Genomic DNA, 16,194 nt, shown 5'->3' with positions numbered 1-16,194 from the left:
TCCAAGCCAATTGGGAGTGATAACCAATTTATAATAGACGATCCATTTGTAGATACGTACACTTATATCCAGGACTATGTCTATTGTGTGCCAAAGGAATATTTAATGAATGCACATTCCTTTCAGAAGAAGGTCTATAAGGAAGGTATATTTTTCTATATAACCCACTTGTCAGCTGTCTTGGACAAAATCTTACATGTTGCCTCGCTTGTATTGTTGGCCTGTTCTCTTCTATCTTCCTTCCTTATTTGAATAGTGCAAGATTTGGGCGGGAGTGCAAAGCAGGCTCTTCTCATCAGTGATGGCTGAAGACCAGACTTCAAAGCATTCTAGCATCGTTAATTTCGTGCACTTTTTCCCAAGGTCCTGTTGTGCATCTAGGAAAAGAAAACCACTTTCTGAATGTCCTTCCCTGCAGTCCTTCAGCCACACAGCACAGTTGGGAGCTTTCACGTTACCCAGCTTCCATGGTTGACATACAAAACAATAACGCGCCAGGGTAATTTTTAAGATACTTTGCAAATCTTTCTATGCTTTGCTTTTAACCGTGGAAAACATCTATGCTTAGCAGGTCATTTGAATTTCATGTTATGGTGATCAGTTTTGCAGAAGGAAATAAGTATGGATAATCACTTTTGTCAGGGCTTCATGGAAATAGTAACATTTGAAGAGGGATTGGAGAAAAATAGCATTCACTGAAGTGAATAGACACAAGGGGGTTGCAGAGAAGAACTCTATTTTATCACTCTCATACTTTTAGTATTTTTTACTTTTATTGCTTTGTAAAAAAAACAAAAGACTGAATTCTCTCCTTGTTCCTGATATTAAAATTCACATTTCTCTTACTTTGCTTTGCTTAAGGGGCATCAACTTTATCCGGATCAAGGAAGGAGAAGTCATAAAGAGGTTCTTGTTATTATCTGATTTCTTTACTGTTGCAACTTCCAGTGGGTTTAATAGTTTGCTTTTTTGTTTGTTTATTTGGGGATTCTGATATTCTGTTCCTCTGGAGGCCAGCCAATATTTAGGGACAGGTATTTAGCTACAGCCTGAGGCTACCATTGGAAAAAGAGGCAGGAAAATCTTCTATGAACTCTTAGATTCGTAACTCATTTTAGTAACCTGTTGTGATTGTTGTGATTGTTGTTCAGTTCAGTTGGCATCACACCAACTGTTCAAAATGTTTTAGAATTATTTATTTTTCAGATCAAAACTTAGGTACTTTTGCAGCAGAAATTCAAGTCCAGAAAACACACAGATGACTGATTCAGCAGGATCATTAACTTCTTTATAAAAATATTAATATGAGTAAAGTTTACAATACCATTTGTAGATTCTTTCAAGGTAACATAAGCAAAAACACAAGCAGTAGCAGCTCAGAGCAGATATCCGTTTCAGCAGCAAAGTTAGTTTCACTTTAGAGCAGCAGGCAAGCAAGACTCAGTTTAACACAGCTTCAGAGCTGCAGAGCTTAATATAGAGCCCTGCCTAGGCTCCTTCCAGTTTCAGTTTCCAAACAGCCCTCATTGGCTGACTCAGTTGCTATGCTTATTCATTGGCTGACTTTGTTACTAAGCTCTATTCCAGTTCATGAATATACTCTGACATTTTTGCTCTCAGACTTTGTTTCCTATAGCTAGTCCATGTATATTTCTGTAGAAAGTCCTTATTTTGGACCCACACTGTAGTTGAATGGTTTTTTTGTTTTTTTTACACCCAGACTATTATTCCCTTAGTTTGTGTTGGAAGGTCAATAGTGCTAGCGAGAGATGATGGGAGCTTGGGAAGGCTGACTGGGAAATATTGGCTTGTACACTTAAGTAACCTATAGTTGCACCAAGTCTTACATTCTAAATATGAACCCTTTCCAATACCTGCTCCTAAATTTGGAGCTTACCTGGTTCTGTCATCTTTGCCCCTTCTAGGTAAAGGTATCTGTTCTTTCTAGCCCAGGAGGAAATTATGATTGTGATTGAAGATGGAGTTTGTGAGCACAAGCCTTTCTTATTTTCTGGTTTTTATGTTTTTGCTATTTCTTTGTGTCTTGTTCTTGTTTGTGCGTGTTGTTTAATTTTGTGGTACAATTGTTATCTGCCCAGGAATTGGCAGCATAAAAATGAAGTAAATAAATAAATAATGTAATGATCCTGTGCCTGTTATGAGCCTTAAACCACAGTTTTCTGCCTTCTTTTAGCAGAAAGCTGGTTTGGTTTAGTAGTTGAAGCATCGGGGTAGAAACCGGGCAACCCTGAATTCTAGTCCTGCATTAGGCATGAAGCTAGTCAAGTGACCTTGGACCAATCACAGCCTTTCAGCCCTAGGAAGGAGGCGATGGCATACCATTTCCAAAATCTTGCCAAGAAAACTGCAGAGACTTGCTCCAACAGTCATCAGAGTCAATCCTGTCTCAAAGGAGTGTGTGGATGTGTGTTTGTGCACACCCAACCCCCCCCTCCCCCCACAAGCTTTAGTATTAGGAGAAGGTAATTCAGATTAGATTCAACTTTATTATCATTGCCATGGATACAGGCAACGAAATGCAGTTAGCATCCAACCAGAGTGCAAAAGAACAGTAAAATATAAATGTATGCGTGCAAATATGCAAGGCATCTATGAATATGTCAATGGAAAACACAACAAAATGTATGTGCACGAGCACACAAAGATAAGTGTGACTGCACATATATCTCCTACACATTGTGGTATATATTACACAAAGAGGTTAATGAGTAATTTGCTGCTACAAGTAGTCCCCGTATAACAACTCATCACGTAACAATTATTTGAAATTATGTTACTTAGCACTCATCCTGAAAGTTACAACTGCCATGTATGTGCATGCACGCACGCACACCCATACATGCACACTCACACACACATACACACTCTCACACACTATGGTTACACAATCACATTATAACCACAGGACACTGCAAACCAGTCATAAGTCACTATGATTTGTGACTTTTTTGCTGGTTTCCAGAAAAATCAACAACACCCATTTGAGAGAATGGATTAACTTAACCATATCATTCATTTAATGATCATTGTAAAAACAGCAGTAAAATTGAGTGAGGTCACATAGTAACCTGCTTAATGACCACAATGATTCATAATCAAAATTCCAGGCTTGATTGTGGTCATTAAATGAAGACTACCTGTACTTTCCACTGATATCACAAATGGATTTCAATTACAACAATTTTATTGTTATAACTACCATCATCACAGTGCAGCTAGTACTGCATGCAGTAACCATTAGGCCAGTGATGGCTAACCTTTTCGTCGTGTGTGGCATGCGCGTACCTGCACTCATAATGCAATGCACAGGCAACCCCCTGTGCATGCATGTACGACCCCCCACGCTCCCCCTGCCCCATGCGTGTGCGACCCCCCCGTGCTCCCCCCTGTGCATGCACGGCAGATACCTGACAATCAGTTGGCTGGTAGGAGGTACATGCGCATGCGCAGTGGAACTGAGCTGGGGCGATAGCTCGCGTGCTGGCGGAGATGGCTCTGCATACCACTTCTGGCACATGTGCAATAGGTTTACCATCACGGCATTAGGCAATAATGAACTGCTCTTGCAGTTATGCTGCTCTTTTGCTAGGAAGCCATTCAAGTTTTTCATCCAGTTGCCTACAGGTTCAAATATGTGTACCTTTGTGTAAAAAAAAAAAAAAAAACCACCCCAGAGTATGGATATAATTTGTATGCATATCCTGGTTATTGTGTCATGGTATTTGAAGTGACAGCTTATTTTGCTGCCCCAGTAAAGGGATGGAAAGGAAGATATGTGTAAACTGATGGCTTTCTTCTGCGTATTGTATTACTGGTAAAATGTCAGAACATTGCAAACAGGTTAGTGAAGTTTGCGCTAATTATTGTATCCTGCTACAAGATCCTCATATGAACCCGAAATACCTGTAGATACAGTTGCCAGTGAAAAAAATTGCAGCATTTCCCACTCTTTCCCTATTGCAAATCCGTATGTTAAGGAACTGGGCAGTGCAGGCAGGGAATTCTGGGAACTGCTTCCAGATGGATGGCTTTCCTTGCCTGGGTCTCCCATCATGCTAGGGAGGGCTGTATCACACTGCATGCAAAGCACATCTCCGTATGAATTGGGGTTTTGCATGTGAACACTTGCTGTGGTAGTTCTTTTTAAAGGAATCCTTGGTGTTTTGCTAAAACCCTTTTTAGGGGAAAAAAATCTTGATACTATCAGGGAACTCAGGTGCCCCAAAATGGTCAAGGGATAAGTGTGTTATATATGTTATTTATTATGTACTTGTGGCAGCATCACTGTGTAAATATGAAAAAGATGGAGCTTGTGTTATAATACCATAATGCACAAATAAATCATTTCATGCCAAGTGCAAAAAAAAACTGTCAGGGAAGTGATGGCTCCATTGCATTGGATATTAAAAAGTTGCCTTTAAGCAGCTACCTCTCATAAATTCTTTAATTAGAATTTCTGTTCTGGGTAGGGAGTTGGATTTATTGGTTGACCCTAGTTTGTTTGTGTATTAAAATTAGGCATGATTGGTAATTCTGATACGTTTGAACAGCATATATATAGAAAAATAATGGCACTATGGGTTAAGGCATAGGGCAGGTTCTCCCTCTCTCCCTCCCTCTGTCGCTTGGTTGCAGAAGCCCTTGGTTGGATTCGAGTGTGTGTATATGTGGACACGCATGCATGCATTCTGCCCTGCCTGATGTGAAATACTAACAGCTGGTGTGCAGCTGTACACCTTGTTCTGGGACATTTTCTCATAGCCAAGAAAGATTGAGATGGAAGGTGGGGTTTTTTGAAAACATTTTTATAGCCCTTTCCACTGTTGTAATTCTTATTAAACATTTCTCACTCCCCAGGGGCCTTTCTCCCGGTGTTCTTAACTGCTTTACAAGTTCATTTTTCCTCATGTCCCTAGGATTCAGCCCATGCTGTAGTGGATGGCCTACTGTGTTGTGAATAGCTCAGACTTCTTTTGTCTTGATTGACTAAAAATGTTTCCTAGTTGTCTATCCAGGCAGCCAGCCGAGCTTCCAACATGGCAAAGCTTGGACACAATAAGCACTGTCCCTTCTCGCTACTATCTAATAGAAGGCTACAAAGGCATTGTTGAAAATTTCTGAAAGTGTTTCTTTAACAGAAGTGCCAGTGTTCTTGAACAGCAAAGCTTAGGAATTCTTGTTTTATTTACAGTTCAGAAAAAGGGTGTGTCTTGCCTGTGTGTGGTTTTTTTTCCTTGAATTTCTTTTTCCTTTTAAAGGGAAGGGATGCTTTTTTGCATAGATTCTGAGGCTGTAAAAATCTTCATGTTATATCAGGGGACTTTTGTAGAATGAGTGGCAGTGGTTTTGTTTGCTTAAATGAATACTGGATTCCTTCTCCTCACTGTTGTACCCAAATTTTGTCCCTTCCTTCTGCACTGTATATTTCTTATAGCTGAGAAGAGACCCTATTGGAATGAGAATTCACTCCAAAGTGTTGCAAATACAGCTTAGCTCTTGAAGAAGTAGTACTGTTAATCTACTGATGGTTTTCTTGCTGAAGAAACTCTTGGAATATTTATGAAGAGACAATGCTCAGCTTCTGCCTTCTTACAATATGTTCCATGACAGAGAGAGTTACTAGGGGGGGGCAGAAATGGGAAATGGGTTTTGGTTTGCGCTCAAAATAAACACAGAATGCATCACAGTTTCTTTTGAACTGTTTAGGGGTGATGATGGTTCAGTGGATTGGAAACTCAATGTTTAGATAGTTGCAGGATGAGGCAAACAAAACTAAACAAAATAGGAAGATCTGACAAGCAAGCTGGCCAGGCTGATGTGGCTCAATTCAGTTCTCCCTTCCCCCTCTGCATGCTCCTCCATTGGTTATGTATTGGCTCATCCACCAATCTTCCCAATATCATCATCTTCCTTTCCTACCTGCTCTTAGGTGTTACTCCTGAGGCACAGCATATCCAAGCCAGTCCCCTCCCAATAGTTCCAAGATGTTGGGTTTGTTGACTGGAAGGTTGGCAGTTTGAGACCTAAGCACTGTATGACAAGGTGAGCTGCCATTATTTGCTTCAGCTCCTACCTACCTAGCTGTTTGCAAATGCAAGTAGATAAATAGGTACCACTTCAGTGGGAAGTTAACAGTGTACTCAGTGTATAGTCATGTCAGCCACGTGACAACGGAAGCATCTTTGTACCATGCTGGCTCCCTCAGGTAGGAAACTAGATGAGTATCACCTCCTATAGTTAGATATGGCTGGACAGGGGAAACTTTTACTACTACTACTACTTTTTTATTTAACTTTTCTGTTATTTCACCAATTATAAGTAATTCATCTTGTGAATATATATGTGTGTGTGTGTGTGTGTGTGTATGTATGTATGTATGTATGTATGTATGTATGTATGGTATTCAGCTTTGTTCGGGTATTTTTCCACGTCATTATAGTTGTGCTTTTAAAGTTGTAGCAACATTTCAGCAGAATCTCGGGAAAATACCCGAACAAAGCTGAATACCATACATATAAATACCCGCGAAAACTTAAGAAAACAAATACACACACACACACACACACACACACACACACACAGATACACGTTCAAATTTTGATCAGTATTTGGTCCAATCTTGGCAAAATACGAATTTCAGTCTGAATGTGGATCACTCAAAGCTAAATATGCTGTGTATTAAATGGTTTGTGAACAGAATATTCTCACATAACCAAATAAGAATGTGGAGTATATCCTAACATGAGTTTTTCCAAATCATAGCATCCTCCTGAGGCATGAACTTTTGATTTCCAAAATTCCCAGCAGTGGTCATGTTAACTGGAGAATTCTGTATTTAGCATTAACATCTTGAAAGGCACCCAGTTTGAGGAAAGGATCTGTAACCAATCGTAATGGGACCCAGGTTAAATCACTGAAGTTCTTTGTGTCTTTGAAATTTACACGAAACATTAAATACAATGTTTTTGTATTTTACAATTTTTGTAAACATGCAAATATACTTTCTAAAGTATAAACTTTATGTTTTGTTTATGATGGCGCCCCCAATATATTTGTCAGAATGACCGGTGCCCCTTAAGTTATAAAAAGTTGAGAACCACCTTTCTACAAACATTCTCAGTTCATGTGGGTGACATTGTACATTAAGGCAGTATTTGTCCTAGAATAGGCTTTAAAAAGAGCTTTTCTTCTGGTTTCTTAGATTTTAGGGTTAGGGTAAGAATTGTCTACATTTGGTCAAGTAAGAACATTTTTTTTTAAATTACAAAACAATAGGTGGAAATTTCAGACAACTTTTTCAACTCTTGTCGAGTAATAGTTGTGATTTTGGAAGCTTGCAAAAATTTCCCAAACACTTAAGATTAGAAGAAGGGAATGCAGATGCTAGGGAGTGCAATTCTCATTTGTACTAATCGGTTTTGCTAATGATCAATGATTACAGGAGCTGTAAATCTCAAACAGCTGAGGAATGCCAGGTTACTTCTTGGATCATCTTCATAGTTCCAGAATTTGTTACACAATATACAGAAAAGGTTATCAGAAAGAGAAGATTGAACAAACCTTTTGATAAAAGAGAAGTTTTGAAGTGACGCACATTCCCTGGAAAGAGAATATCTCATAGTAGTTTATGTGACATTTATTAGCTATATTTGGAAATACACCAGCAACTTAAAAGAATCCGAAGTGGTAGCAATGGAAATTTTTTACATCACAATGAGAAAGGAGTGGGGTGCATACTCATATTTTATGTCTTAATAAGGCTTGTAAACCCCATGCTATTATTTATTTGAAGACATAATGTCAAAGGAGTTTCCTTAGCTTTTTCCTTCCTAGGATAGTTAGGTTTTAGCTTGTTAAAATATTTCCTTGATCCCTTCAATACAATGACATGAAATGAGGAAGTGACTGAGATGCCAATTGTGACACCAGGAGGCTGATTGCACCATTTCTCTGGCTCAGCTTCAGCATTTTTCATATCATCTATGGGGAAAGTGAAAGAGGGTGTACAGTATATTAGCTCCTATGGAGGATGTACATTAGAGGAGAGTAAATCTTATTCTTGTAATGTCAGCAGCATTGAGTTGAATTTGTGAGAACATTCCCCCCCGCTTTATAATGAACGTGGGAAAAATTAGCATTTAAATAAAGTAATATTACCTTGGCAGTTTTTTTTTTTACAGTGGTTGCTTTAAATAAATAAATAACAAGCCCACAAGATATACAGACATAAAACTGATAGGTTAGTCAGATTTTTAGGGCAACATATAATTTAAGATTGAAATGAAGGTTTGAACAAGGTTTTCCCGCTGAGGTTCTCCAGGGCCGTATGTGTATGGTGTCACACGGAAAGTTAAGAAAAATGCAGTGCAAAAAAAATCCATTCTTATCTAGCTACTACAACATTTATGCTTGCCTGCTTGCTTTATTTTCAAAGTGTTCAAATTGCTTCTTTGCCTGTAAGGTTTCCGAGATAATAGCAATAAAAAAGGAGGGAAAATTAACAATAGTAAAATTTACAACAAAACCACACACTACAATCAAACAAAAACATAACAGCTTTGATTGCATTGCCAATATCTTTTTTTGTTTTCTTCTTTGTAGGAAAGTCCTTTGATATCACCTATGTACGCCTAAAGTTCCATACCAGCCGTCCAGAGAGCTTTGCCATTTACAAGCGCACTCGAGAAGATGGTCCATGGGTGCCCTATCAATATTACAGTGGCTCCTGTGAGAAAACATATCACAAACCCAACCGAGGTTTTGTCAAGAGTTGGGAAGATGAACAGCAGGCCGTTTGTACAGATGAGTTCAGTGACATCTCGCCACTCACCGGTGGCAATGTGGCCTTCTCAACACTGGAGGGAAGGCCCAGTGCTTATAACTTTGACAACAGTCCTGTCTTGCAGGTAAGAAAACTTGGAATCGGATTAAACACTAAGACTGGTGTGTTTCATTTCTTAATGTCCATGTCATTCCAAAACCTCGTCGCTCTCTCTTTTTTTTTTTCCTAGGGAACCTGACATCTTCCATTCTATATAGTCTCACTTTCTCCCCATTTTTGCCAACTTGTCATGGCTTAGATTAGGAATGCAAGGAGAGAGATCATACTTCCTTGCCATCCCTCCCTATAAATCCTTTCCCAAAACGACTTGACATGGTTGCCAAAGATAATATACATAGGGAGGAAAACAAGATGGGGGAGGAAGCATTAACTTACTTCTCTCTATGTGCAAATTCCTATTTATTCAGTCAGGTCCTTAATTTAGAACAGACACGTCCGAAAAGGTACTTATGACCCAGATTTGAAGTCCCAGTGCGCCCCCCCCCCAATATCCACAGTTACATGGCCACATTTTGGACACCTAGCAACCAGCCCATATTTACGGCCATTTGCATCATCTCACAGTCAGTTTGATCACAATTTACTGACATTTACTTCTGCTCTCCAACAAAAATGCTCCAGAGCAAATAATGGGTTCACTTAATGACCACGGCATTCACTTAATGACTTCAGCATTTGCTATATAACATACATTCATGTAAGGGAATGTGTATGAAGAGTAAGAGACGCTTTTGTGTCAATGGGGGGAGAACGCATGCATATGCATGTAGGCAAGAAAAATATAAAGAATGCTGCCTTCAGAAGTTTCTGTAAAGCAACTTTTAGCATGTAACGAAATATTGTGGATTACAAACAGACCAGTCACAATTGGCCACAATAGAGGTCACAATTCTTTACTTGTACTAGGCAGTGAGTGCATATATTTATGTGTATACTGAATTCAGAACAAGACTAGTAAAACCAGGAGAATGTTTTGATTGCTCTTCTGGTCCATAGTCCAGTTTCTAATATTTTGGTGGGAGAAAACCAGTGCCAACTTTTAGCTAGTTAAATTTATAATGATTCACACCTCTAATGAGAAAAGCAGAGTTTCCCTTTTAAGGGAAAAAAGTTTTGCACCAAATTGTTATGATGTTTGTTTTCTCTCGTGGGATCCATTAACTTCCGTTTCAAGTTATTGTTAACATACTTTAAATCTATTCTACATGAAATGAACAGGAAGAGTGTGAGATAATGCTGTTATGCAGTGGTTGTTCAGTTTTACTTAAAGCATGTTACAATAGTTTTTCATTCTGAGAAACAGCAGAAGGTCAAGGTAGACATCCATCTGGAACAACAATGTCTTAAGCTTGCATTGGCCAGCAAATGAACCATGGCAAAGATAACGAGGAATAAAAATTGCACATCAACACAGCGCACAATGTAACCGGTAGTATTTACAGTGTACTTTGAACATTCTATATGTATATTTGTGGAAAAGTAAAGCCCAATACTTATCTATGTATTTAAATTCTTTTATTTTCTCCCCCAATTTTTGGACTGAGAATTGGGAAGCATTCCAGATGATTTGGAACAGAGGGCAGGGAAGATGTGGCACAGAGCTAAATTCCACAGTATCCTCTCATTTGTAGGGATATAACTTGATTATAATGAGGGTAGTGAGATGGCTCCAGTGTAATTCTTGACAGTGATTGGTGGTTCTTTGTACCATGCTTCCATGTCCACTAAATGACATACTGTATCAGCCTCCTCATTGCACCTTGCAGAAGTACCATAATTCCCATCCATGTGTAGAAGGCACCCAACAAATGGAACTGCAAAGCATTTGTGACTGGGACTGTAATTGTTGAACTTTGTTAACTGCAACATAATGCCGAAATAGTTTGCAAAAATATTGCCAGCCACCCTTACCTTTGCTTAGTAGATGATTCTGTATTGATTCTGGTCTTTAAATATAGGCAAGATGCAGTCCAGGAAGATTGTGACTTACAAGATTGACAAAGTCACAGCCCTAGCCATTAGGATTTTCATTGACATATCTTTGCCAGATCTTCCACTCTGTAGGCCAATTAGCTTGCCCAGTTCGTGACCTCTGAACCTCAAGAGCTTGATGAATAAACTGATCAAGACTTCTATTGATCACAATGACTATACCAGAGAGTGCCCATTTTTGAGCTAGAAGCTTGGTAGCCAACATGGCCACTAGGGAGCAACTATGGCTGAAGAATTAGAGTGTGGACTTGAAATCCAAATTGGTAATATTAAGATCATTCAAGGGAAGCAAACTGGATGTCTTAATTGAGACTAAGGATAAAAGAAAGCCATAATTTAACCAAGAAAAGAAAAGAGCAAAAGGTCAAGTTATATCACTCATTCCTTATCCCAAAGGTGCTTTTTCAGGAGGCAGCTGGATTTTCTTGTTTTTTTTTCTTTTGAAGACGTTTTGCTTCTCATCCAAGAAGCTTCTTCAGCTCTGACAGGGTAGTGGGGAATGGAAGGATTTATATTCCTTGCAGACAGCTGGACATTTACATCCTTTTAAAGGGTCCTTGAAGCACTTGGAGGTTTATCTGTGTCCTCAGGGTCACCTGAATAGTGTTCCTAGTTCCTATAGTCTGCAATTTTTCCTCTGGAAATCCATTCCTACTCCCACACCATTCAAAGGATGTTCATCCCAAATTGTACAGCTAAAAGTCTGTAGAGATTCTCAGTCACCCAGGTTGTTGTTGTTGTTGTCTCCTGAAAAAGCACCTTTGGGACAACCATGACCTGGATGACTGAGAATGACAGCAGGAGTGTCAAACTCACATCATCATGGCGTAGTCACGTGACGTATTGGGACTCTCCCCCCCTTGCTGAACGGCGTGGGCATGGCCAGCCCTTGACGCATCCGGCCTGTGGGCCAGGAGTTTAACCCAAAGCTGATCTCTGAACCACTATAATGGTATGTAGGAAAGATGTTGGGAGACAGGAGGAAGAGATGTAGACTGGACAACTGGCATGTAAAAGTTAACTTACAGAAGGAGGGATGATGTGGAATACAACCCTCACTAGATTTATGGGAGAGGAGTAGGGAAGAAAGGGAGAGATAGTTTCAGCCTTGCAAAATTTTGTTAATCTAACCTTATAATAAAAGTAGAGCTTGTACTCCTGGCTGTACTTCTCCTCTGACTACCTCACTAAGCTATACTATAAATGACTCTGAGCAAACTGTAATGACAGAAAACTCAATTCAAGTCATACTATCATCTCCAACCCAAAGGAGGGGCATAAGAATAGAGATTGTCTCATCCTCCTTATATGGCAGAGACTAATAGAATTTGTCTACCTAAGTCCCAGATCACATCAATCTTGTGGGGTCCAAAGCCTAACTCATTGGATTATGCCAGATATTTCAACAGCCATATTAGTCCATGATGTCTCCAAGGTAAAAGTCAATTCTTCCTTCTGCCTTCAACCTAAAATCCAACTAGAAAAGAATTGGTCCAAACAGAACATCATTCAAGCCATCAACATCTGCTGAAAGACAATAGGGGAGCTTTGAATCTTAGACTGTCTCCTATAGTGGTGGGATCCAAAAAATTTTACTACCTGTTCTGTGGGCATAGCTTGGTGAGCGTGGCAGGGGAAGGTTACTGCAAAATCCCATTCCCTCCCCACCCCACTAACCTGCTTTCCAGATCCATTCTCCTGTGCAGGGCAACAAAAGAAGACCCAGCCAATCAGCTGGGACTCGGGAGGCAGAGAATAGATGAGGACGGGGCCAGTCAGAACCTGCTGAACACCACCTCTGGTCTCTTAGTTCCTTTTAATAGCATCATTTGGGTTGCAAAGCCTTTCCATTCATGGTCACCAGGAGCAACAAGGCCTGTATTCCTTTAAGAGACAGAAAATAAGCATGCTCTATGGGGAATTTTGTCCTCTTCCACTAGAAACCCAACCACTTCTGTCTCCTTTAACATCTGCAGGGCTGTCACATGGTCCTCCATGTTCTTCCATATTACTCTCCTCTGAAGTATCTTTCAACTAGAAGATACTATAGAAAATAGTTCTTAAGAAAAAGTAAAGTCTTTTCAGATGTAAGCCTATCTTTAAGGATAGTTTTGGAATGTCCACGATCATTGCTATAAAAGATGTGCCTTCATGGAACTTCCAGGAAATCATTCATTCTGCACAGAATGAAAAAAAAGTGAATAACACAGAATGGGCTTGAGCCTGAGATTTTTCTCTCCATATCTCCCAGTTAGTCTAAAGTCCACTTTATAGGATGTGAGATCCCATATTAAAATAATCCAGTGTGTTCACAAGCTTGCATAATAATAGTATTAACATACTTAAATTGGAGATCCACTTTTCACTTTTATATCAGTGCAACTTAAAGGAAAGTTTTGAAGCATGAGCCACCTAAATTTGAAGATTCTGCTTGTTGAGCTGGGCAATTACGGTACTTCTAAGTAATTGTTTGGAGCTCAGAGGATCTGTGTCCTATGCCTTCTGAAATCCAGCTTGTAAATCATAAAAATTAACACACTACAGGTTATAATAATTTCTTCTTGTTTTTATTACATAGAAACGGTGCTCAAAACGGTGTCCCTGGTTTGATTTTCCCCAGAAAGTGAAAAGTGGATAAAATTGAGTTTGAGCATAGAACATTCAGTGTATATATACTGTCACAATCAAGTTTTCAAAATTGATAGCAAATCAACCTTTCAAGATGTTCTAATATTTCAAATATGCAGAGTCTTTCCATTTTGTTATGTACAAAGTCCAATTGATCTTTCTACTGCTAATCCTTTAAAGTCCAGATAATATCACAAATCTTCACTGAAAATAATTTTTCCAAAAATGTGTAGACATGTTTCCTCCCACACACATAGCATGCATTTCTGATGAATTAATTCATGTTACATGATATTTCAAAGTAGCAGTTTTAGGCTGGGGTGTCTCTGTCTCTGTATGTCTGTGTGTATATAGAAACATTTCATATAGTAAACAGAGTGGTTGTTGGCTGACAGCACTAATTATTTTAGAATCCCTTGCAGTAATAGTAAAACGGGGAAACAGGTATCATATTCTTTACAAAATAATTATACATAGTAATTAATCAACAATTATTAGAATGCACTGAACTAGATATTCAAAAATTTAGAGAAGCCTGGAGTATTGAATGTCAGTGGAAGTTTGGATTCTGGCATGTATGTGCCATACTTGTATAGATTTAAAATTATTAAAGAGTATTTATAGGGTATTGTATATTTATGCAACTTGTACTAATGAAGGAGAATATTTGACCTTGTATTAAGGAATTGATCTGGATAATTGTTGGAAATCAGATACATTGCAGCAAAGGTTTGAATGATGTGGTCTCATGCTGTAATGACTTTCTTTTGAACATATTCTTATTTCATATATAATATTAGCTTTATTTTGGAAGATGCACTGATTATTGAAGATGCTCAATTAAGGACCAGAGATTTGGAAACCAGCAGGAAGACAATAAAAATGGCTATTGCTTGCTTTTAAGATCTCACACAGACAGAAAAAAGGGATATCTGTTTTTGTTAGTTGGTCAGAAGACGTGATGCTTCTTTATTTAAGTAACCATTTAACCCAGGGGTCTTCAAACTTGACAGATTTAAGATTTGTGGTCTTCAACTCCCAGAATTCCTCTTCCAGTCATGTTAGCTCAGGAATTCTGGGAGTTGAAGTCCACAAGTCTTAAACTTGCCAAGTTTGATGACCTTTGATTTAACCCAAGAGCCCTATTAAAAAAACTGATGAGAACCATGGACTATGCATACTAGTTTATGGACTTAATTTTGCATTATTTCCTAATTAAGCAAACTAAAACATGTTAAATTGTAGAATACATCAAAAGCAAAGCATCTGCTCTAGGGATTATAGAACAAAGAATGTTGCATGCTATTTGCTTATGTCAGTTTCAACCTATTTCATGGCAAATAGGGATTTTTTTGGGGGGAAAGATACCAGTACTTTTTGGATATAGGTGATGTCATATAATATTTGGGTCTCCAATAGTATCTCTTACTAAAAAGGAACTAGACTAGTATTTTTAAACTGCATTCAAAAAGATCTTTCTTTGTTTTGTCTTTAGTAAGTGTCCTTTTCTTCCTCATCCTAACACAGATTTTAATTCCTTTTCCATCTCTTTTCCACCACTACTACCTCATATTTGTGGCTCTTAATTTTCTTCCCTTTCACTTCCTTTAAATCAGCATTTCTTAGCCTTAGTAACTTTAAGATGTATGAGTCAAAAGTTGCTAAGGTTGAGAAAGAATGATTTAAATGACCTTGGTTTCTTCATGTTTTGAAAACAGTGGCTTTTGTGTGTATTAAGCTTTTCCTGTGGTTTTTTTGGTCATAACTGATTTAGATTATGTGGTTTAACTTCCATTTTCTCTTGTAGGAGTGGGTCACAGCTACAGATATCAGAGTAAGCCTCAATCGCCTGAATACCTTTGGAGACGAAGTATTTAATGACCCCAAGGTTCTCAAATCCTATTATTATGCAATTTCTGATTTTGCTGTGGGTGGCCGGTGAGTAATAAAACCCAAATAATTCTCTTTCTAATAGCTTAAATAATTGCTTGCTTAGGGCAGTCTTTCTCAAACTCTCATGCAGGATGGGGTTTTCTGAGAGTTAAAATCCACCCATCTTAAAATTGCTGAGGTTGAAAAACACTATTTTAGGGCTTTGGCGTGATTTCAGCCTCTCTCTGAGACAGGGTTTTTTTAAACGCATGTTCATTAAAAAATTGTGATATAATAAAAATGTTACTATAGCTTTACATTAATATATAACTGATCCAGAAATTATTTCTGTATCCATAAGGCGTCTTTGAATTTTATTCACGCTAAATTTCATCTCAGTTTGGATGCTTATGAAAATACCGTATTTTTTTTGGACTATAAGATGCACACCCCTCCCCCAAAAAAGTGGGTGGAAATGTCTGTATGTCTTATAGAGCGAATGTTGTTGAAGCCCCGCCCACCTGCCAGCCCCCTCCCGCCAGCCTCTGCCTCCCAGCAATTTGCCTCGTTGCAGCAAACAGCAAACAACCTGGTCAGCTTCAGCACAGCCTGATTTAGCACAAGCAATTGGAGATTGATTGGAGATTGGATCTGCCACCCAAAATACCGACGACCAGCTGTTCCAGGCTGCGGGGATTGCCGCCCATTGCCGCTGCCACCTATCGCTGCCCCATTTTCGGCCTCCGCGCATCCCATTTTCCCCCTTGTTCCAGCACCAATGGACAGTGGCGATCCCCACAGCCTGGAACAGCTGATCATCGGTATTCTGGGAGGCAGAT

At 39.0% G+C, this 16,194-nt stretch overlaps 1 protein-coding gene across 1 annotated transcript in view; it reads left to right on the top strand.

The window, feature by feature from the left end:
* LAMC1 (laminin subunit gamma 1) overlaps positions 1 to 16,194 on the top strand; it is a 147,000-nt gene that overhangs the window by 75,392 nt on the left and 55,414 nt on the right. The window contains exons 2-3 of the mRNA XM_026669260.2: positions 8,623 to 8,927; positions 15,291 to 15,421. Coding sequence (XP_026525045.2) covers positions 8,623 to 8,927; positions 15,291 to 15,421 — 436 coding nt within the window. The remainder of the gene's footprint in view (positions 1 to 8,622; positions 8,928 to 15,290; positions 15,422 to 16,194) is intronic.

This window comes from Notechis scutatus, chromosome 3, assembly GCF_049901735.1.
Source record: "Notechis scutatus isolate UNSWTSFEM ecotype Mainland chromosome 3, rNotScu1.2, whole genome shotgun sequence".
Lineage (NCBI taxonomy): Eukaryota > Metazoa > Chordata > Lepidosauria > Squamata > Elapidae > Notechis > Notechis scutatus.
The sequence above is the reverse complement of the archived record's forward strand: the minus strand, read 5'-3'. Positions and strand labels throughout refer to the sequence as shown.